Below are 15,732 nucleotides of genomic sequence, written 5' to 3' on the forward strand. Positions count from 1 at the left end.
ATGGGAGGAAGGTTTGGTTTTACTTCTCAGTATCCTTGTTTTGATTTGATTTGTAGTAAATTAAATTGATTTTGTTTCTTCCTCCAGTTGAGCCTGTCTTTTGCCCGTGACCATAAGTGGGGAGTGATGCCTCCCAGTTCTTGTCTTGACCCACGAGCCTTTCTTTATCTTTTCTCCTCATTCTACCGAGGCTGGGGCAGGTGGCGGGGAGTGAGCAAGCGGCTGCGTGGTGCTTTGTTACCAGCTGGGCTGAAAGCATAACAGTGATCAATAAATAGCCAAATGCCTCATCATCCAATTAGTGATGTGCATGAATGGATAAATGAGATTCCCACTGTCCCTACTTACTATCGAGCAAAACCACAGCCAAGAGAACAGGCTTGGCAGAATCAGCAGGGAAAGAAGACCCTGTGAAAGAAGCGTGACTCCAGTCTGGCACTGCAGAGACATCAGAGGAATAGAACAAATGGGAGGCCCCGCAGTTATGCAATTCAGGCCACAGTCCAGTTGCCGGTGAAACACTACTGGCAAAAAAATCATTTTTTCCACCTACCCAGTAAGGTGGGGGGGGTGGTGAACCCCAAAGGGCTCTCACGTCTGATGCCATGTGCCTGCCATGACCTGCTTCAGGGACAGTACACCTGTCAAACCGTAACACAGTGTACTGGTTTCAGCTGGGATAGAGATAATTTTCTTTCTAGTAGCTGGGATAGTGTTATGGTTTGGATTTAGTAGAAGAATGTTGCTAACACACTGATGTTTTCAGTTGCTGCTAAGGAGTGTTTATACTGAGTCAAGGATTTTTCAGCTTCTCATGCCCAGCCAGCAAGAAGGCTGGAGGGGCACAAGGAGTTGGGAGGGGACACAGCCAGGACAGCTGACCCCAACTGGCCAAAGGGGTATTCCAGACCATGTAACGTCATGCCCAGTATATAAACTGGGGGGAGTTGGCCAGGCAGGGCAGATCAGTGCTCGGGAACTAACTGGGCATCAGCCAGCGAGTGGTGAGCAATTGCATTGTGCATCACTTGTTTTGTATATTCCAATTTTCTTTTATTATTGTCATTTTATTATTGTTATTATCATTATTATTTTCTTCCTTTCTGTTCTATTAAACTGTTCTTATCTCAACCCACGAGTTTTACTTTTTTTTCCCCCCCATTCTCTCCCCCATCCTGCTGGGTGGGGGGGAAGCGAGCAAGCAGCTGCCTGGTGCTTAGTTGCTGGCTGGGGTTAAACCATGACACACAGGTGTCTTAAGGCAAGCTCAGTGAGGACAGAAACCTCTCACGGAGCAGAAGATCAAGGCTTGATCTTGATTTTCACTACAAATATCATGCAGGGCCTCACAATCCTTCTGACTTTTGGGGTTTTAAGCAGGCATCCAGGAGACAGTAGATGAGGAACTCAAGCACTTAAGATGTTCTCTGTCACCCAGCAATCTGGGGAATTCAGGCTGTTCCTGCAAGGACTGGTCACACTGGGGAAGACAAGGATGTCCGGGCATCCCCACCACATCTCTCCCCCTAATGACCCTGAGGAGAGGGCCCAGAGAAGTGTCTCCCTCTGGTTGTGGGGCAGGGAACCCGTTTGCCATATAGTGGGAACAGGGTTGGGACTTCCACCATGACAGACTCTGGGGTTCAGCCAGGAGGCTGAAATCTACACAGGACTAGGAGTAAGGGGGTGGGGGAGAGTAGAAAAATCAGTCCTCTCCCTGGTCTGCCCTGGCAGTTGTCCCCTGCCCAGCATTCCCTAACAACCCCCCATCCCTCCCAGATGACACCCAAGGCCTGAGAAGAGCCCTGTATCTCCAAAACAATCCCACAAACCTCCAAATCACCCCTCAAGCCTCAACAGCAGTCCCACATCTGCCTTCTGCTGGGCACCAGATCTTACTACCTTCATCAACATGCAGGCATTCTGTCTTGCACCCGCTCCCAGAAAAACCAGCCCCATCGCTCTGCGTGGTCTGGTCCCCTGCCCTCTTTCCCATCCTTCCCCTTACCTCTTACTATTCCCTGAACTACCCAGGAAGGAAAAGCCACTTTGTGGGGCAGACTGCGTGGCCTGGGTGAGGATCCTAAACCCACACATATTTCACAAATAAATCCTGGCATAAGCACATCCAGGTCACATCCTCCTCACTCAAGAATGTTCTGCTCTCCCTTAACACCCATGTTCCCCATAGACAACAAGAAGCCTTGTGCTAGAAGAAAACTGTTTCTTTTTTTTAAACAGAACTGTTTTCAACCCTTGTTCCTCAGGGTTTTCTTTTTTGAAAAGATAAAGTATTATCTCAACAACCTCTGTGCATATATATATATATCATATATGTGTGTGCGTGCATACATTTATACACTTAAAAACAGTCCCACAAACTTGTGCCACTCATAGCAGCCCATCCTGCTTCATAGCAGAGAAGACAACTCCAACAAGCAGCAAAAAAAGCTGTCTCCCTCAACTAGAGGAATGCACTGAACCACATCCATCTGTGGCTCTGGAGGGAATCCCACCAGCTCCAGATGGGAGGCTTTGACTTGAGTGTAAACGCATCGCTTTACGGTATTTCTAGACACTGGCTGTATTAGACAGTGCCATGCTAGGACACATGCCACACTCACCTGTGCCCAATCCTGGGAAAAAGCATGCCCAAGGACACTGAACAGCCTTTTAACAGGTGGCAAGCAGTCCGCACTTTGCAGCTGGACTGTGACTTTCTAACTCAATTAGATACCTCTAGGCAGAAATGGAGACAAGGGAGAAAGGTGAGGAGATGTCTTTCTGAGAGAGGTGGCCACAGTAACACAGCCCATCTGTCCAGAGCAATGTCCTGCATATTAAAGGGGAGTCACTGAGCAAGTAGCCCCCAGAGGAAATGTCCCTTTGAGGAAAGACACTAATACAAACTGGCCGAGACAGAGTAGAGGCAGAGGTCCAGGCTGGGTGACAGCCCGCTTCTAGTCATAGGCATCATCGTCGTCAAAGTAGGAGTCACAATCAAGATTATCTGACTCATCATCAAACAGAAAGTTGTCTTCATCAAGGTCATCATCGTCATCATAGTCTTCCTGCCACTGCGGTTCGTATTCCTCATCTTCAGCCTCCTTGCCACCTTCATCTGTGTTGGGGGAGTCGCACAAGATGGTACGTTTTGGCCTATTGAGGAGGAGAGCATCAGAGTAGAGCCCTGGCTGTGAACAGCAACCACAACCCAGCCCCACACCGCCCTCGTCCTCCCTGCTACCATCACCTCAGCATCCCTGTCCAAAGCCATGCCTCAGGGACACAGCAGCCATGCAGGTGCACCTAGGAGAAGGTGATTAAATGGCCTTATCCATGCATGCAGCACGGGGTTGTGTCAGAGAGCTGCCTGTGACTGGGCAAACAAGCTACGGTCTGCCACCAGCTCTGGTGTCTCAGCCTCATTCCGAGGAGACCAGAAACCCTGCTCTGAAACCGAGCGTCTCTTGACTCGGTTGTCATTCTTTCTTGCAACACTCAGCACCCTGTTCAGCTCCTGGAAACACAGTAGCTGTCAGAGGGGATTGGTCACACTGGGATAGCAGATGCCAGTTGTGTTTTTTGGTTGAAACAGCATGTCATACAGGAATGGACTTTGTTTTGAACTCATCACCTTCCAATCATACTTAACACCTGCCAGCTCAGTACTCTTAGGACAAGGAAACAACAAACCATCCATTTCACCTCTCAACGCACTATTTTACAGCTGCGTCACCTCTTCTCCATTCCCTTAAAATAAATGTCAGGCTCTTCCATCTCCCCCCATGTATGTTCTTATTCTTGCTTATCTCACCTAGACACCTCCTAGATCTCTGATACACCTCTGAAGGGAGAGTGTGACTCTCCACAGAAACCCAAGAGAGTCCAGGGAGAACAATTTCCATAACTGGGTCTGCCAGTGATGGAGCTTTCTTGACCATAGCTGCATACCAAGCGGAGGTTTTGCTGGTCTCCTTATACCACTATGTCACTTGCATCCTTATCTCAAACCACAACACAGGATGCAAGTAACCAGTATCTGTTATTAACTCTTCTGTATGTCAGAGAGCACAGGAGAAAACTCTGGTTACCTGCTTTTTGCCTACACTCACCCACCTTTCCTTGTTACCCTGCTAAGAAAACTCACCCTATACAGGCAGGGGCTGAAGTAGGCACATTTGAGACTTTCACCTTTCTCTGACCAGGATCTGCCAAAGTCTGGAGCCCAACATGGAAATCCTGCTAGTACGGAAGAACAGCCAGAAGAGAGAGACAATATGCGATTTGGGGTGTGTTTTGTGCTGCAAACCCCTTCCCTACATATACACAGCACTGAAAGTCTATCCCCTCAGAGCTGATCAAGCCCCTTTCTAGGTTTGCCCAAGATCAAACTAGACCAGAACAAGACAAGCCACTAATGGGCCTGTGGACTTCACCTGTGTGGAGTGCCAGAGAATTGCAAAGAGACGCTCCTTGATCTGGTGTACCAACTCCAAACCAGTACTGAAATGCTCTGCTTTCAGGAGCTGAAGAGAAGAGGCCAGGTCCTGGTACTGCAGCAGGGTTTCCTCTGCAATCAAGGCCAACAAAGTCATGCTGCTTCCCACACTCTTAAGCAGAGACCGAGTACCTTGGCTCTGATTATGAAGCCAGTCACAGCTACTTAGGTCTCCTGTGCACATACATTCCTCTTTCAGAAGGGAATGGGTTGCTCCTTACTGCATCGATCTCCACTGGCAGCAAAACTGCTTCAGTGGACTTCCAAGAAATGACATCAAGGTGGCAAAAATGGGCTGGGAGAAGTGAGAGAGACCAGCTGGGTGCTGGTGTGTATGCTCTTGTCCCACTACAGAGCTGCCACCCTTTGAACCAAACAGCTGGGAATGCTAGTCTTTACTTTGGAGAGGCTGCAGGACTTACCCAGAAGGATCTGCAGAGCATTAGTGTGCAGCTCTAAGCTCTCAGTCTGCTGTTCCACAACATCCATGCTCTCAGTGTCCTGGTTGTAGTAGCTGTACACACAGGAGTAGGCCAGCACCTGGAGAGGTACAGATCATGCTGTAAGCATCCTCCTTCAGCTTCAGAGTGGACAAGAAGAGAGTAGCATCAAACCCTTCCAGACTTCATTACGTATCCATGGCTGAGAGAAGCCTGGCAGCACTTCTGGTCTGTGGCGATAGCCCAGTGAGCCATTATGCCAAGTGGCAGAAGTGCCAGGCTACCTAGAGCTACCCATAGGACTGGAAATTAATGTGTAATTATTTTGTACCAAAGTCTGAAAGTACCTGACTGTTCCCACCTGCAAACCATCACAAGAACACAGACTGTAAATGCTTAACAAGTGTGACTGACCAGCAGGCAGAGAGTCAAAACAACCAGCACACAGAATCTACACATTGCTGGGCAGCCAAGGTTGAACTCAAGTGGCAATGAACAGAGAGAACTGAGCCCAAAGGGAAGCAGTCATGGTGCTATACAGCACTACGAGCCCACAACAAAGGCATTTCAACAAGTAACAAACTCCTATTATAAATGAATGACCCCTAAAGCCATCCAGGCACCCAGCAGGAAACAAGACCACTGCTGCCATTTAAAGAAATGGGCCAGAAAAGCCAGCAGCAGCAAGCAACAATGAGATGTATCCTGGCAAACGCAGGGGCTACCCTACTGAAAAGACGAAACAGGGTCAGACACCCTTGCTCCACACGCCTCTCTCAAAATCAAGTTTGCCTGCACAAACAAGGTATATATTACAGAGGCAATACTGCAAAGGCAATTCCCACCTCCTTCCTATGTTTCAGGGGATAGAAGCCATTGCAGGCGTACGCTGTCACAGGCTCACTGCACACATCCAGTAGCTGCACTGCAAATCCTGCATAATGTGGCTATCAGGGCATGCAGTAGGTAACTCAGTGCTCCCCAAACACCTACGGCTCACAAAATGAAGTTAAGAAAGGAAAATCCTAACATGAGCTGATATCAAGAGGGACTTCCTAACTGTAACATACCATCAGGAGAGCTTTCAAAAGGTAAGTACCACCACTGGGGCCTTTCAGATTGGAATGGACCAAACCCAGTATATGAAAACCCGAAATATAGATCCTTGTGCTGATTCCATGGTGTCAACTTGAGCTAAGCTCCAAATCCTATGACTCGACTGTGAGGAACACTACAGACAGAGCCCAACTCAGAGTGAGAGCAGGGAAAGGCAGACGCGAGCTCTTCCCCCTGTCTTGATGCTATTCCTCCCCTAGAGCTTTTTCTGTCTCCCCTTGTTTGGAATAGAACAAGGTTAGCGTCTCCTCACTTTACGAAAAGCATAAAACACACCAAAAGAATTAGGCCTAAACCTCAGCAAGCCTGTTCTCCAGCCTTACCTTCCGTGCCTGTTCTAGCACTTTGCAGGCATCAAGAACAAAGGTCAAAGTCCTAATTTTTGGCATCTCACTGATGGAAGAAACCCTGTTCCTCAGACTCATGGCAAATTCCTGCAATAACCAAAGGAGGAAAAAAAAAAAGTCAATGTCAAGCTCCACAAGATCAAAAAAATAGCACCTTCCACACAGATAATTGCTAAGCATCCTGAAGCACCATCCCAGAAGATGCAGGCAGCAGGAGAGCATTTACTGCATCCAACTATGACACCTCTGCTGTGTCATCCCTTCAACCTTTTAGAGTATCTCAGCTCCATCTAGAGTTCAGCCTTCAGTTGCCGTTGCTTCCAAGTACTGCATCAGTTTGAGCACGTGAACACAAGTTAGGTGTCCAGTTTCCACCACAGATCTGGTAGAAAAAAGCAGGCCAAGAAACACCCCTTGCATCAGAATAAAGGCGAAATGATCAGGCACCCCCACCTGGAACCAAAGCCTGCTTCTCAGCTTCAGATTAAATACACTGAGACACAACAGAAAATGTCCTGCTCACCAGGGCTAAGGCAACAGAATCAGCATCTGCAAAGGAAGGAGGAGGCCTTACCCTTGCATGATGATGAAAGGTGCATCTCTCATTGTAATCCTGAAAACGCTTCTCCTGCCAAGCTGCTTTACTCACCTGAAAGGAGAAGTAGAAGTAACCTGTAGCCATTTCCCTCGAGTACCAGGTTTGCCTGGAAATGGCTACCACACATACAGACTTTGACAATACTATCAATATTACTGGCAAGGGCACAAAGTCCAGAGTAAAGGGCACAACTGGAGATCCTCACCCTCCCTCTGAGAGGCCAGGTGCATCCGAACACAAGCATGAACCGCTGAGATATAGCAAACCACTCACCATAGCAGAGCAGTTGTAATAATCCTTATGAGTCGGCCTCCAGGGCTTGAGGCAACGCCAACAGAAGCCATGATTACACTTTGCACATGTCATACTGCATGGCAGGAGAAGAACAATGGGAATCAGTCAGTCCTAACAGCCACTTGCAGACAGTTCCTCCCAGCATTCCCCTAATTCTCAGGGCTGGAGCGTGAGATCCAGTCACTTCCATTCCCTCAGTATTATGCGTTTCCCTGCGTGTATTTTTTAAAGCCGTTGCTGGACGCAGATGATGCTTAAAACCAGTCATTGTGCCTCCAAAAATGAGCTGGATAAACTGGCAGCACAGATCACACAGTACCAACTTACCAAGTACTTGAAGGGTGAACTAAGCATTCCATAGTTTGAAGCAAGATCCACATGAGCGCCTCACCTCTTCCCTCAGTAATACAGCACTCCACAGTGCAGAAAGGCATTGCACAGCCCTAGGGCCACACACGTGTGGGGACAAATCACAGCTGGGCACGAAGGGCTATGCCAGTGCAAGAAAGAACCAAATGGTGACTTCTAAGCTCTGGCTTCAAAGCTGGAGATAACTCCCCTATCGTGTAAAAAGCTGCCGGCAATGCAAGCCAATTCAAAAGAGGCAGTTAAAAGAAAATTGCTTAAAGTTACAGGAATAGGTGAGCATGAAAGAAAAAATGCTGCTTAGCTATCCACTCCCCTAACCTGCACCTCTGTATGTCTACAGCAGATTATGAGAGCAGACAAGCGTGCACTATAAAAAGGTATTGCAAAATGAGTTCGGGTTCTACTACAGAGCTATCAATGGATTCAAGTCTGAATGCTGGGAAACATTTTGCTTTTCCTAGGAATTAAAAGCAATCCCTCATTCTTCTAAAACTATAAACCAGACCTGCTATAACACTTACTCCACAGCCGAAAAAAGCACAGTGGACATAACTGTATGTCTTTGCCCACTCCTGTCTTCAGTAGCAAAGAAAAATGGATACTCACTGCAGGCAGCCCTCATTTTTCTCTATCTGAGCCCGGCAGCTTGGGCAATGCTTCGAAATGAGCTTAGCCAGATGTTTGCTTTGGGCTTCACTTGTCATTCCCTCATAGTAGCCATCATCATCCACCCACTGAGACATGTGGCTGCAGCTGGCAGGATAATGGGCCTGAAAGAGAGAGCCAGTCAACCACACAAAAGCAGAACGGCGTGTGTCAAACCCAAGACAGCACTGCCTGCGATGATTCAGCTCAGCCTCACCTCTGGGAAGTTGCAGTTGAAGCAGGATATCCAGGAGCACTTGGAACAGGCTGCCCCATAGCCAAGTCCATCCTTAAGGAGGATCTGATCACAGCCCTGAGGGTTGGTGCACCACGTCAGGTTGGAGCAACACTCAACGTAGCCTCTGAGGAGGGCTTTTTCATACTGTAATAAGAAGCCAAGAAGGAGATTTAAGGCAGAGAAGCTGCAAAGTTAGGCCTTACAACTTGGGTCTGGTGCCTCTGGGCTCTATATCTGACTGAACAACTGCTCACAACAAAACAGCACCAAGTTAGTTTACTCTTTCATTCCCTTTGTGTAAATTGCCCACCCCTTGTGTCATATCTGGAGGCTGCTTCATGTAATCACAGAATAGCTGAGGTTGGAAGGCACTTCTGGAGATAAAAAACTAGTCCAACCCTTCCAGCTCAAAGCAGGGTTGCTCCCGACCACATCCAGTTGGGTTTTGAGCATACCCAAGGATAGAGACTATAAGCATCTCTGCTGAACCTGTTCCAATGTCCTATTACCCCTACTGTTTAAAAAAAAAAAAAGTTTTCTTATGTTTAAATGGAATTCCTTGTATTTCAATTAGTGCCCACTGCGCCTCTTATCCTTTCACTGAGTATCACCAAGAAGAATCTGGCTCCTTAATCCCATTTGTGTATTTACACATGTTGATAAGATTCACCCCTGAGCCTTCTCTTCTCCAGGTTAAACAAACCCAGCTCTCTCAGAAGAGGTGTTCCAAAACCTAAATCATCTTTGTGGCCTTTTGCTGGATTCTCCCCAGTATGTCCACGTCTTTCTTGTACTAGTGAGCCCAGAAATGGACATAGTACTCCAGGTGTGGTCTCACCAGCACTGGGAAGAGGGGAAGAATCACTTTCCTCAACCTGCTGTCACTGCTCTTCCTAATTCAACCTAAGATGCTACTGGACCTTCTTAGCCACAAGGGCACACTGCTGGCTTATGTTCAACTTGTTGTGCACCACAATCCCATTTTTTTTTCCGCAGGGCTGCTTTGCAGATGGTTGGCCCCCAGCACATACTGTTGCACTGAATTATTCCACCCCAGGAGCAGGACTTGGCATTTCCCTTTGTTGAACTTCATGATATTCTTGTTTGCTAAGTTCTCTAGCCTGCTGAGGTCCCTCTGAATGGCAGCACAACCATCTAGAGCATCAATCAGTCCTCCCAGCTGTTTATCATCTATAAATTTGCTGAGAGTGCACTTGGTCCCACCATCCAGGTCATCAATGAAGATGTGAAACAATATTAACCTTAGTATCAACCTCTGGGTTATACCACTAGTGACTGGCCTCCCCCTGAGCTTTCTGCCACTGATCATAGAACTTTGAGCTCAGCGGGCCATCTCACTGCCCACTCATCCAGCTTGTACTTCATCAGGTTTTTTTCTGAGGATGTTGTGGATGCTTGTGTAGAAACCCTTGCTAAAGCCAAGATGAACATCATCTCCCCTCATCCACCAAGCCAATCATCTCACCATAGAAAGCTATCAGGTGCTTTTTTTAACTTTTTCTGGTTTTCAGTTCCTCAGCAGACTTTTGCTTAGTTACATGACGTTCGAAGGGAAAGGAGATTTGCTTTGCCCACAGCCTTTAGACATTACTGCAGAGGACAAGGCAAATTGGTTATCAGTAAGGAACTGTTCAGGTAGGGGCCCAGGGATGCAACCTACTGCACATAGTAGCTTAGTTTTCTATGCTCAGTTACTGTAAAGACTGTGCAAACATACACAAAGCTAGAGGAAGTTCAGAAGAAATCCTGTAGTCTTCACAGCCCTCCTGCAAAGATTTTTGCATACCTGGAGAGCCACCAGGCACAGAAAGGACAACACAGGTCACGACAAGCACTAGAGAGAAAAGGTGCAAGCCCTGAGCACTACAGGGCCTCAGAGAGGGCTCTCATTCATTTATCTCCCTCGTTTATTCTCTCTTGTTCATCCTCTCTCTCAGGCAAGCTAAACCAGAAAGTGTGTGCTGACAGGCTGCAAGGATGCAGCCTGTGTCGTGGCAAAATGCCTGGTAGAGGCAAAGTCTCAACAAAGCCACTTCATTCTTCTCAGAGAGGCTACATCTGTGTCTGCTGTCATCCTGTTGATAGGCAATGTGATCATTTCTGCCCAGACACCAGTACACAGAGAGATAAATGGGTACTTGAGTCAGCAGACAGCACCAAATCACAGCCTTCACAGAGGCTGAATTTCACACGGTCTGATGTCTGGAGTTTTGCTCTATCCTGTTTTCTTCGTGAAGAAGAGACAGAGATGCAACCACTGAAGCAGATCTAAGATTCCTACTAGAACCGTAAGAGAAAGAGCTGCTCTCAGGAGGCCTAAAAGGAGAGGGAACAAGTGTCCAATGAAGGTCTGGGAAGAAAACTAGCCAGGTACAATCAAGAAATTGCCAAGTACTGCATGACACTGACCAACAGATCTTAGAGGAACCTTTGCATGCGCTTGAGTTAATCTAAGTATGGAGCCTACAGCATGATTCCCAGCAAAGAATCCCTGGGGGCAGAATAGAAGACCACCTCTGAAGAACAGACTCTCAAGGAACTTGAGGGAAATAAGGTTGAGAGAAAACCTCTTTCAGAAACATGACAGGGTTTATGCTTTGTAGAAATACAAGCATGAAAAGTTTAAACTCAAATATCCTCATATTAGCAAGAGCGCAGCCAGCAGGCAAGGGAAGGGATTTCTCATAGCTGTTTGGCACTGGTGACACAATTGGATACTGGGAACAGTTTGGGCTTCCAAGTACAAGACAGACATTAACAGATTAGAGAAAATGTCATCCATAGGCCACCAAGACAGTCGGGGCTGGAGCACAGAATGTATGAGGCGGGGGGGGTTGAGAGAGCTGGGTTTGTTCAGCATGGGGAGAAGTTAGCAGATGGGGATCTTATCACTGCCTAGAGCTACCTACATGTAAGATACACAGAAGACTGAATCTGGAGCATTTTTTTTAACTTCAACGTTTGATCTTCACACAATAATCTGGCTATTTTGAGTACAGGGTTGGACCAGAGATCTCCACAGATTACTGCAACTTAAATTATTCTATGACTGAATGTGTGACTGCACGAGGCATTAACGCCCCAGCCATACCACTTACTGAGCAAAAAGGGAAACAGATAACATTCCAGTGAGAGCATCAGAGCGACTTGTTAAAATTGTCTGCAGTTTATGTTGACGGGCAATAATTTTTTTTTTAATAAAACAGCCATAGCAACAGGATATTAAATCCTGCTCTCAAGACAGCTGTGACTACAGGATTTGCAAAGCCAGTAAGAACTAACTGCCCAGATACATGCACTAATTCTCCAAGCAGTTCTTATAGAAAACAAGATACATCAAAGCAAATGCTTTTCTGTAGCCTTGCCCATTTTGGTTGCCAGGATGCAAGCTTGAAGAAAAATTATAAGATAGAGCAGTCTTTATGGCTACTGTTCATTTCTCCTTATGACTGTTCACACAGGATCGTAATGACAGTAACGAACTGGAAGAGGAGAAAGAATATTTTTGGAGAAGCAATTGCTGGTGGAGACCTGTCAAACACAACAGAGAAGTGGAAAAACAGATGAGACGCCTGTTCTGTCCAGCAATTAACAAAAAGAGTCTGTTATGTGACAGCCACAGCTCTGCCGTTAGGTGGGGAGGGCATTCAGCTCTAAGTAATAACTAAAAACTGAAAGAATAGGGAGAAAAAGTAGCTCCTGCCTCAAAACAAGCAGCTCCTGCTGCCCCCTGCTGACTGAGGACTAAGGTGAGCAGAGCTCAGGAAGGCTGGTTTAGAGATGTCTGTAGACCCACACAGACTTAGAATGAAGATTAAGTCTGATGTGGTAACTTCTATCACCTTCACAAAAACCTGAGGTGCTCAAAGCCAGAGACTGATGGAAGAGAAAGGATGTTGGGGTCATTGATGCAGTGAAAAAATGAAATTGCTCAAATGTTTTCTCTTCATTTGTCCTAGATTTTACATTTGCTTCCAGCATACCAGCAGAGCATACTTGTCATGAGCTGCTACCACAGCTCTCACCTGGTCCTCAACTGAAGATGCACCTGAAATGTTGTTTGCTGCTGACATGTTTAGAGAAAATACCACTGTGCTCTTTTGTTGATGTTATGCTTTCCTGAATAGCTGGTATTGACCACGATCAGAGACAACAGACACACCACTGAGCAGAAGTCTAGTCTGCCTCAATTATCACACTGCCAGTCTTAGGAATGGGAAAGGGAAAAGCAGCAGGAAGATTATCCGCTAGTGCTGACCAAAATGAAACAGAGCTTGGACACGCAGTAACCACCTCCCCTACTTCACCTTGGCTATAATCTCCTCGGATGAAACGATGGAACAAATGAAGGCTGTAGTTGGCTGTGCACGGCACTCAGATATGGGACAGGTGCAGTTGACAACCATGTTCTGTTCAATGCGAGTCGTGAGATACTCACTCCAACAGGGCTGCGAAGGCAGAGAGGAGACATCAGAGCTAAACAGGAGCTGCACCACCTGGGCCATATATAACCCTGGAAGCCCACCCCACCCAGCAGCGAGTGCATGAAACCACCACGAACTGTGGATAAGTACTCAAAAACACAAAAGTGGGAACAGACTAATCAGGAGCTGAAGGATCACAACAAAAAAGGGAGCTGAGAAAAGAGAATGTATGAGTTCTGTGAAAATCACCTGATAACATCTTCAGACAAAGAACAGCTGCTTCAACTAGGCAGCAGCAATTCCCTACCAAGTTACAGGAGCCAAAGACCCCAAGGACCTTTACCTTGCAGCAGTAGTGCAGGCAACAGAGGGTTGGTGGCTTCTCAGTGGGACACAGCTGGTTCATACAGACCGGGCAGTGGGTTCCTGGGCTTGGGGGAGGCTGGGCATCCTGCACTTGCAGCCCGGAGGAGATGAGCAAGGTCTCACGGTTCTCCACATAGCACTGGATCAGGAAATCCACATTCCACCTGCAGTGCATGAGGAGGTGCCGAGCAACATCATCCGGGATGCTCAGAGTATCCTGGACCTGCTGTACTGTCTGGTTCATGAGCAGCTTTGCCTCCTCTGGACTAAGCGTGTGCCCCATTGGCACCTGCAGCATTGCCATGAGAAAATCCTCCGACCTGTCTATGCCAGGATTCAACCTGACACGGAAAAATGTGTCATGACCATACAGGGCAGAGATGCACACCCCTCCACACCTGGTGACGTGCATCCCTACCCATACAGGCAGTCTATGCTGTCCTCATCCGGAGATGCCTCTGGTGGCCTGCTCTGGAAAACCACCTGTGCCTGGCCCCCAAGAGGTGTTGTGGGTTCAGCAGAGATGTATTCCAAGACATGAGGCCTCTCCTCCTGGCGCCGGAGATAGCCCTGGTTCAGCAGGTGCAGGACACAGGACAGCACGTCCACGCTGTGGCAGCAGAAGCTCAGGAATCGCAGCCCCGGCCCCAGCTCGCCCTTCTGGCAGGCATCGATCACCTACGGCAGCAAGGGAGCCCCACGCTGCAGTGCGGCGCAGCACCCGGGCGGCCCCTCTCCGCCCCCCGAGCCCTCCATACCCTAAACACCAGGTTGTCAAGGTGGAGCTGCTTCTCCACCTTGAGGATGCGGGTGATGAGGCAGCAGAGGACGTTCCTCTTCCTTTCCAGGGCGCTGACGTCAGCCCTCTCTGCCCGCAGGTACCTCTGCCGGGGCAGCAGCCTCAGGTGGCGGCCAGAGGCACGGGCCAGGGCCGCCTGGTTCAGCCGCAGCGCACCTGGAGCTAGCACCCGACCCGGGGTCAGACGAGCCCCGAGATGGGCCCTGAAGGAGCCCCAGGACCCCCGCGGGGCTGTCGGACCCAGCCCCGGCCCCCCCAAGCGACAGCCGCACACGCAACCCCTGGCCCCGGTCCCCAGCCCCACGCGCAGACCCGACACCCAGCCACCCAACGCCGACCCGCGCGCCGGCAGACAGACTCGCCTCCCCTACCCCAGCACCCCCCCAGGGCGCCCCGGCCCCACGCTCACCTCCCGGCGCGCAGCTCCGCACCAGGACGCCCTCGCCGTGGGTCAGCGGCGTCAGCGCGTGGTGCACCAGGTCAGCGGGGAGCCCCGTAGCCTGCAGCAGGGCCTCCACGGCCACCTCCTGCAGGAGAGCGCGGGAGGGGAACGGCCAGCCGAGACCCGCCGGCCGCAGGTCCGGCCCCAAAGACCGCCGGAGACCCCGGCGGAAGGGAGGACGCGGCCCCGCCACGCTCCAGCATCCGCCGCGGCCCCGGCTCCTACCTCGGCGCTGTTGAAGCGCAGCAGGACGTACATCTGCAGCGTGGACACGTGGAGGACGCAGTCTCCAAACCGCAGCTCGGCGTGGCCCAGCCACGTCCACTGCAACCGCCAGGGCTTCGTGCACTCCCAGCCCAGCTGGCTCTGGCCTGCCAGAGACGGCGTCAGCGCGAGGGCCGGGGGCCAGCTCTGCCGGGCGCTCCCAGCGCTCCCGCGGAGGACCCGGGCCCCGGCGAGACCCGCGCCCGCCGCCGCGACACTCACTCCGCCGGCAGAAGTCGGCGAACTCGTCCAGCGGGGAGCTCAGCGCCGCCGGGAAAAACCTCCCGGGTTCATCCATGTAGCAGAACGGGGAAACGGGCCAGCAGCGCGGGGACAGGGCTAGCACCTTCACCTCCGGCCCGTCCGCCACCGAGGCCGTCCCCGGTGCCTGGGCACGTGGACACGAGGGCGGCTCAGAAGAGGCCCCCGGATCCCCGTGAGGAAGGCGGGCAGCCCCCAGCCTCCCGCCCCACCAGCGCGCTCACCTCGTCCGGGTCCGCGTCCAGCTCCAGCAGCCGCTTGTCCCGCTCCTGCAGCTGGAAGAGGTAGAACTGCTGCTGGAGCTCCTCCGACTCGGCCAAGTTGCTCAGCATCTCTTGGGGGAAGCGGCTGGGGAAGCACAGCCCGATCTGCTCCACGATGGCTCCTTCCAGCCACGACGGCCCTTGCGCCAGGAGCCGGTCCCCCAGGTAGTGCCTGCCACAGCCACCGGCGTCGGGTCAGGGGCCGGCCCGAGCCCCGTGCCCATCGGCCGGCCGGCAGGAGATGGAGACGGCCCCGGCTCTGGCCTCGCCCCGAGGCGCACGGGCCGGCAGCACCCGTCTCCCCTCCCCGTCGCCAGCGGGGAACGCGCCTCCGCAGCCCGGCA

The 15,732-nt window shown here is 50.3% G+C and overlaps 1 protein-coding gene across 9 annotated transcripts in view; it reads right to left on the minus strand.

Moving 5' to 3' along the window:
• Positions 1–1,566: 1,566 nt before the first annotated feature.
• LOC142037790 (cullin-9-like) overlaps positions 1,567–15,732 on the minus strand; it is a 34,345-nt gene continuing 20,179 nt past the window's right edge. For 2 of the 9 annotated variants that reach the window (XM_075042332.1, XM_075042334.1), the window contains exons 26-42: positions 15,350–15,560; positions 15,087–15,252; positions 14,826–14,971; positions 14,568–14,685; positions 14,118–14,320; positions 13,778–14,037; positions 13,337–13,700; positions 12,877–13,017; positions 8,528–8,692; positions 8,272–8,435; positions 7,276–7,369; positions 6,979–7,053; positions 6,381–6,491; positions 4,924–5,041; positions 4,440–4,573; positions 4,151–4,242; positions 1,567–3,159 (exon numbers count right to left, since the gene is read on the minus strand). In XM_075042332.1, the coding sequence (XP_074898433.1) occupies positions 2,961–3,159; positions 4,151–4,242; positions 4,440–4,573; positions 4,924–5,041; positions 6,381–6,491; positions 6,979–7,053; positions 7,276–7,369; positions 8,272–8,435; positions 8,528–8,692; positions 12,877–13,017; positions 13,337–13,700; positions 13,778–14,037; positions 14,118–14,320; positions 14,568–14,685; positions 14,826–14,971; positions 15,087–15,252; positions 15,350–15,560 (2,761 nt within the window). In that variant the 3' untranslated portion in view covers positions 1,567–2,960. Of the gene's footprint in view, positions 3,160–4,150; positions 4,243–4,439; positions 4,574–4,923; positions 5,042–6,380; positions 6,492–6,978; positions 7,054–7,275; positions 7,370–7,623; positions 7,787–8,271; positions 8,436–8,527; positions 8,693–12,876; positions 13,018–13,336; positions 13,701–13,777; positions 14,038–14,117; positions 14,321–14,567; positions 14,686–14,825; positions 14,972–15,086; positions 15,253–15,349; positions 15,561–15,732 lie in introns of those variants that run through there. The other 7 variants (XM_075042331.1, XM_075042335.1, XM_075042336.1 and 4 more) reach the window with 5 other exon arrangements.

Source organism: Buteo buteo, chromosome 12 (genome assembly GCF_964188355.1).
Source record: "Buteo buteo chromosome 12, bButBut1.hap1.1, whole genome shotgun sequence".
NCBI lineage: Eukaryota > Metazoa > Chordata > Aves > Accipitriformes > Accipitridae > Buteo > Buteo buteo.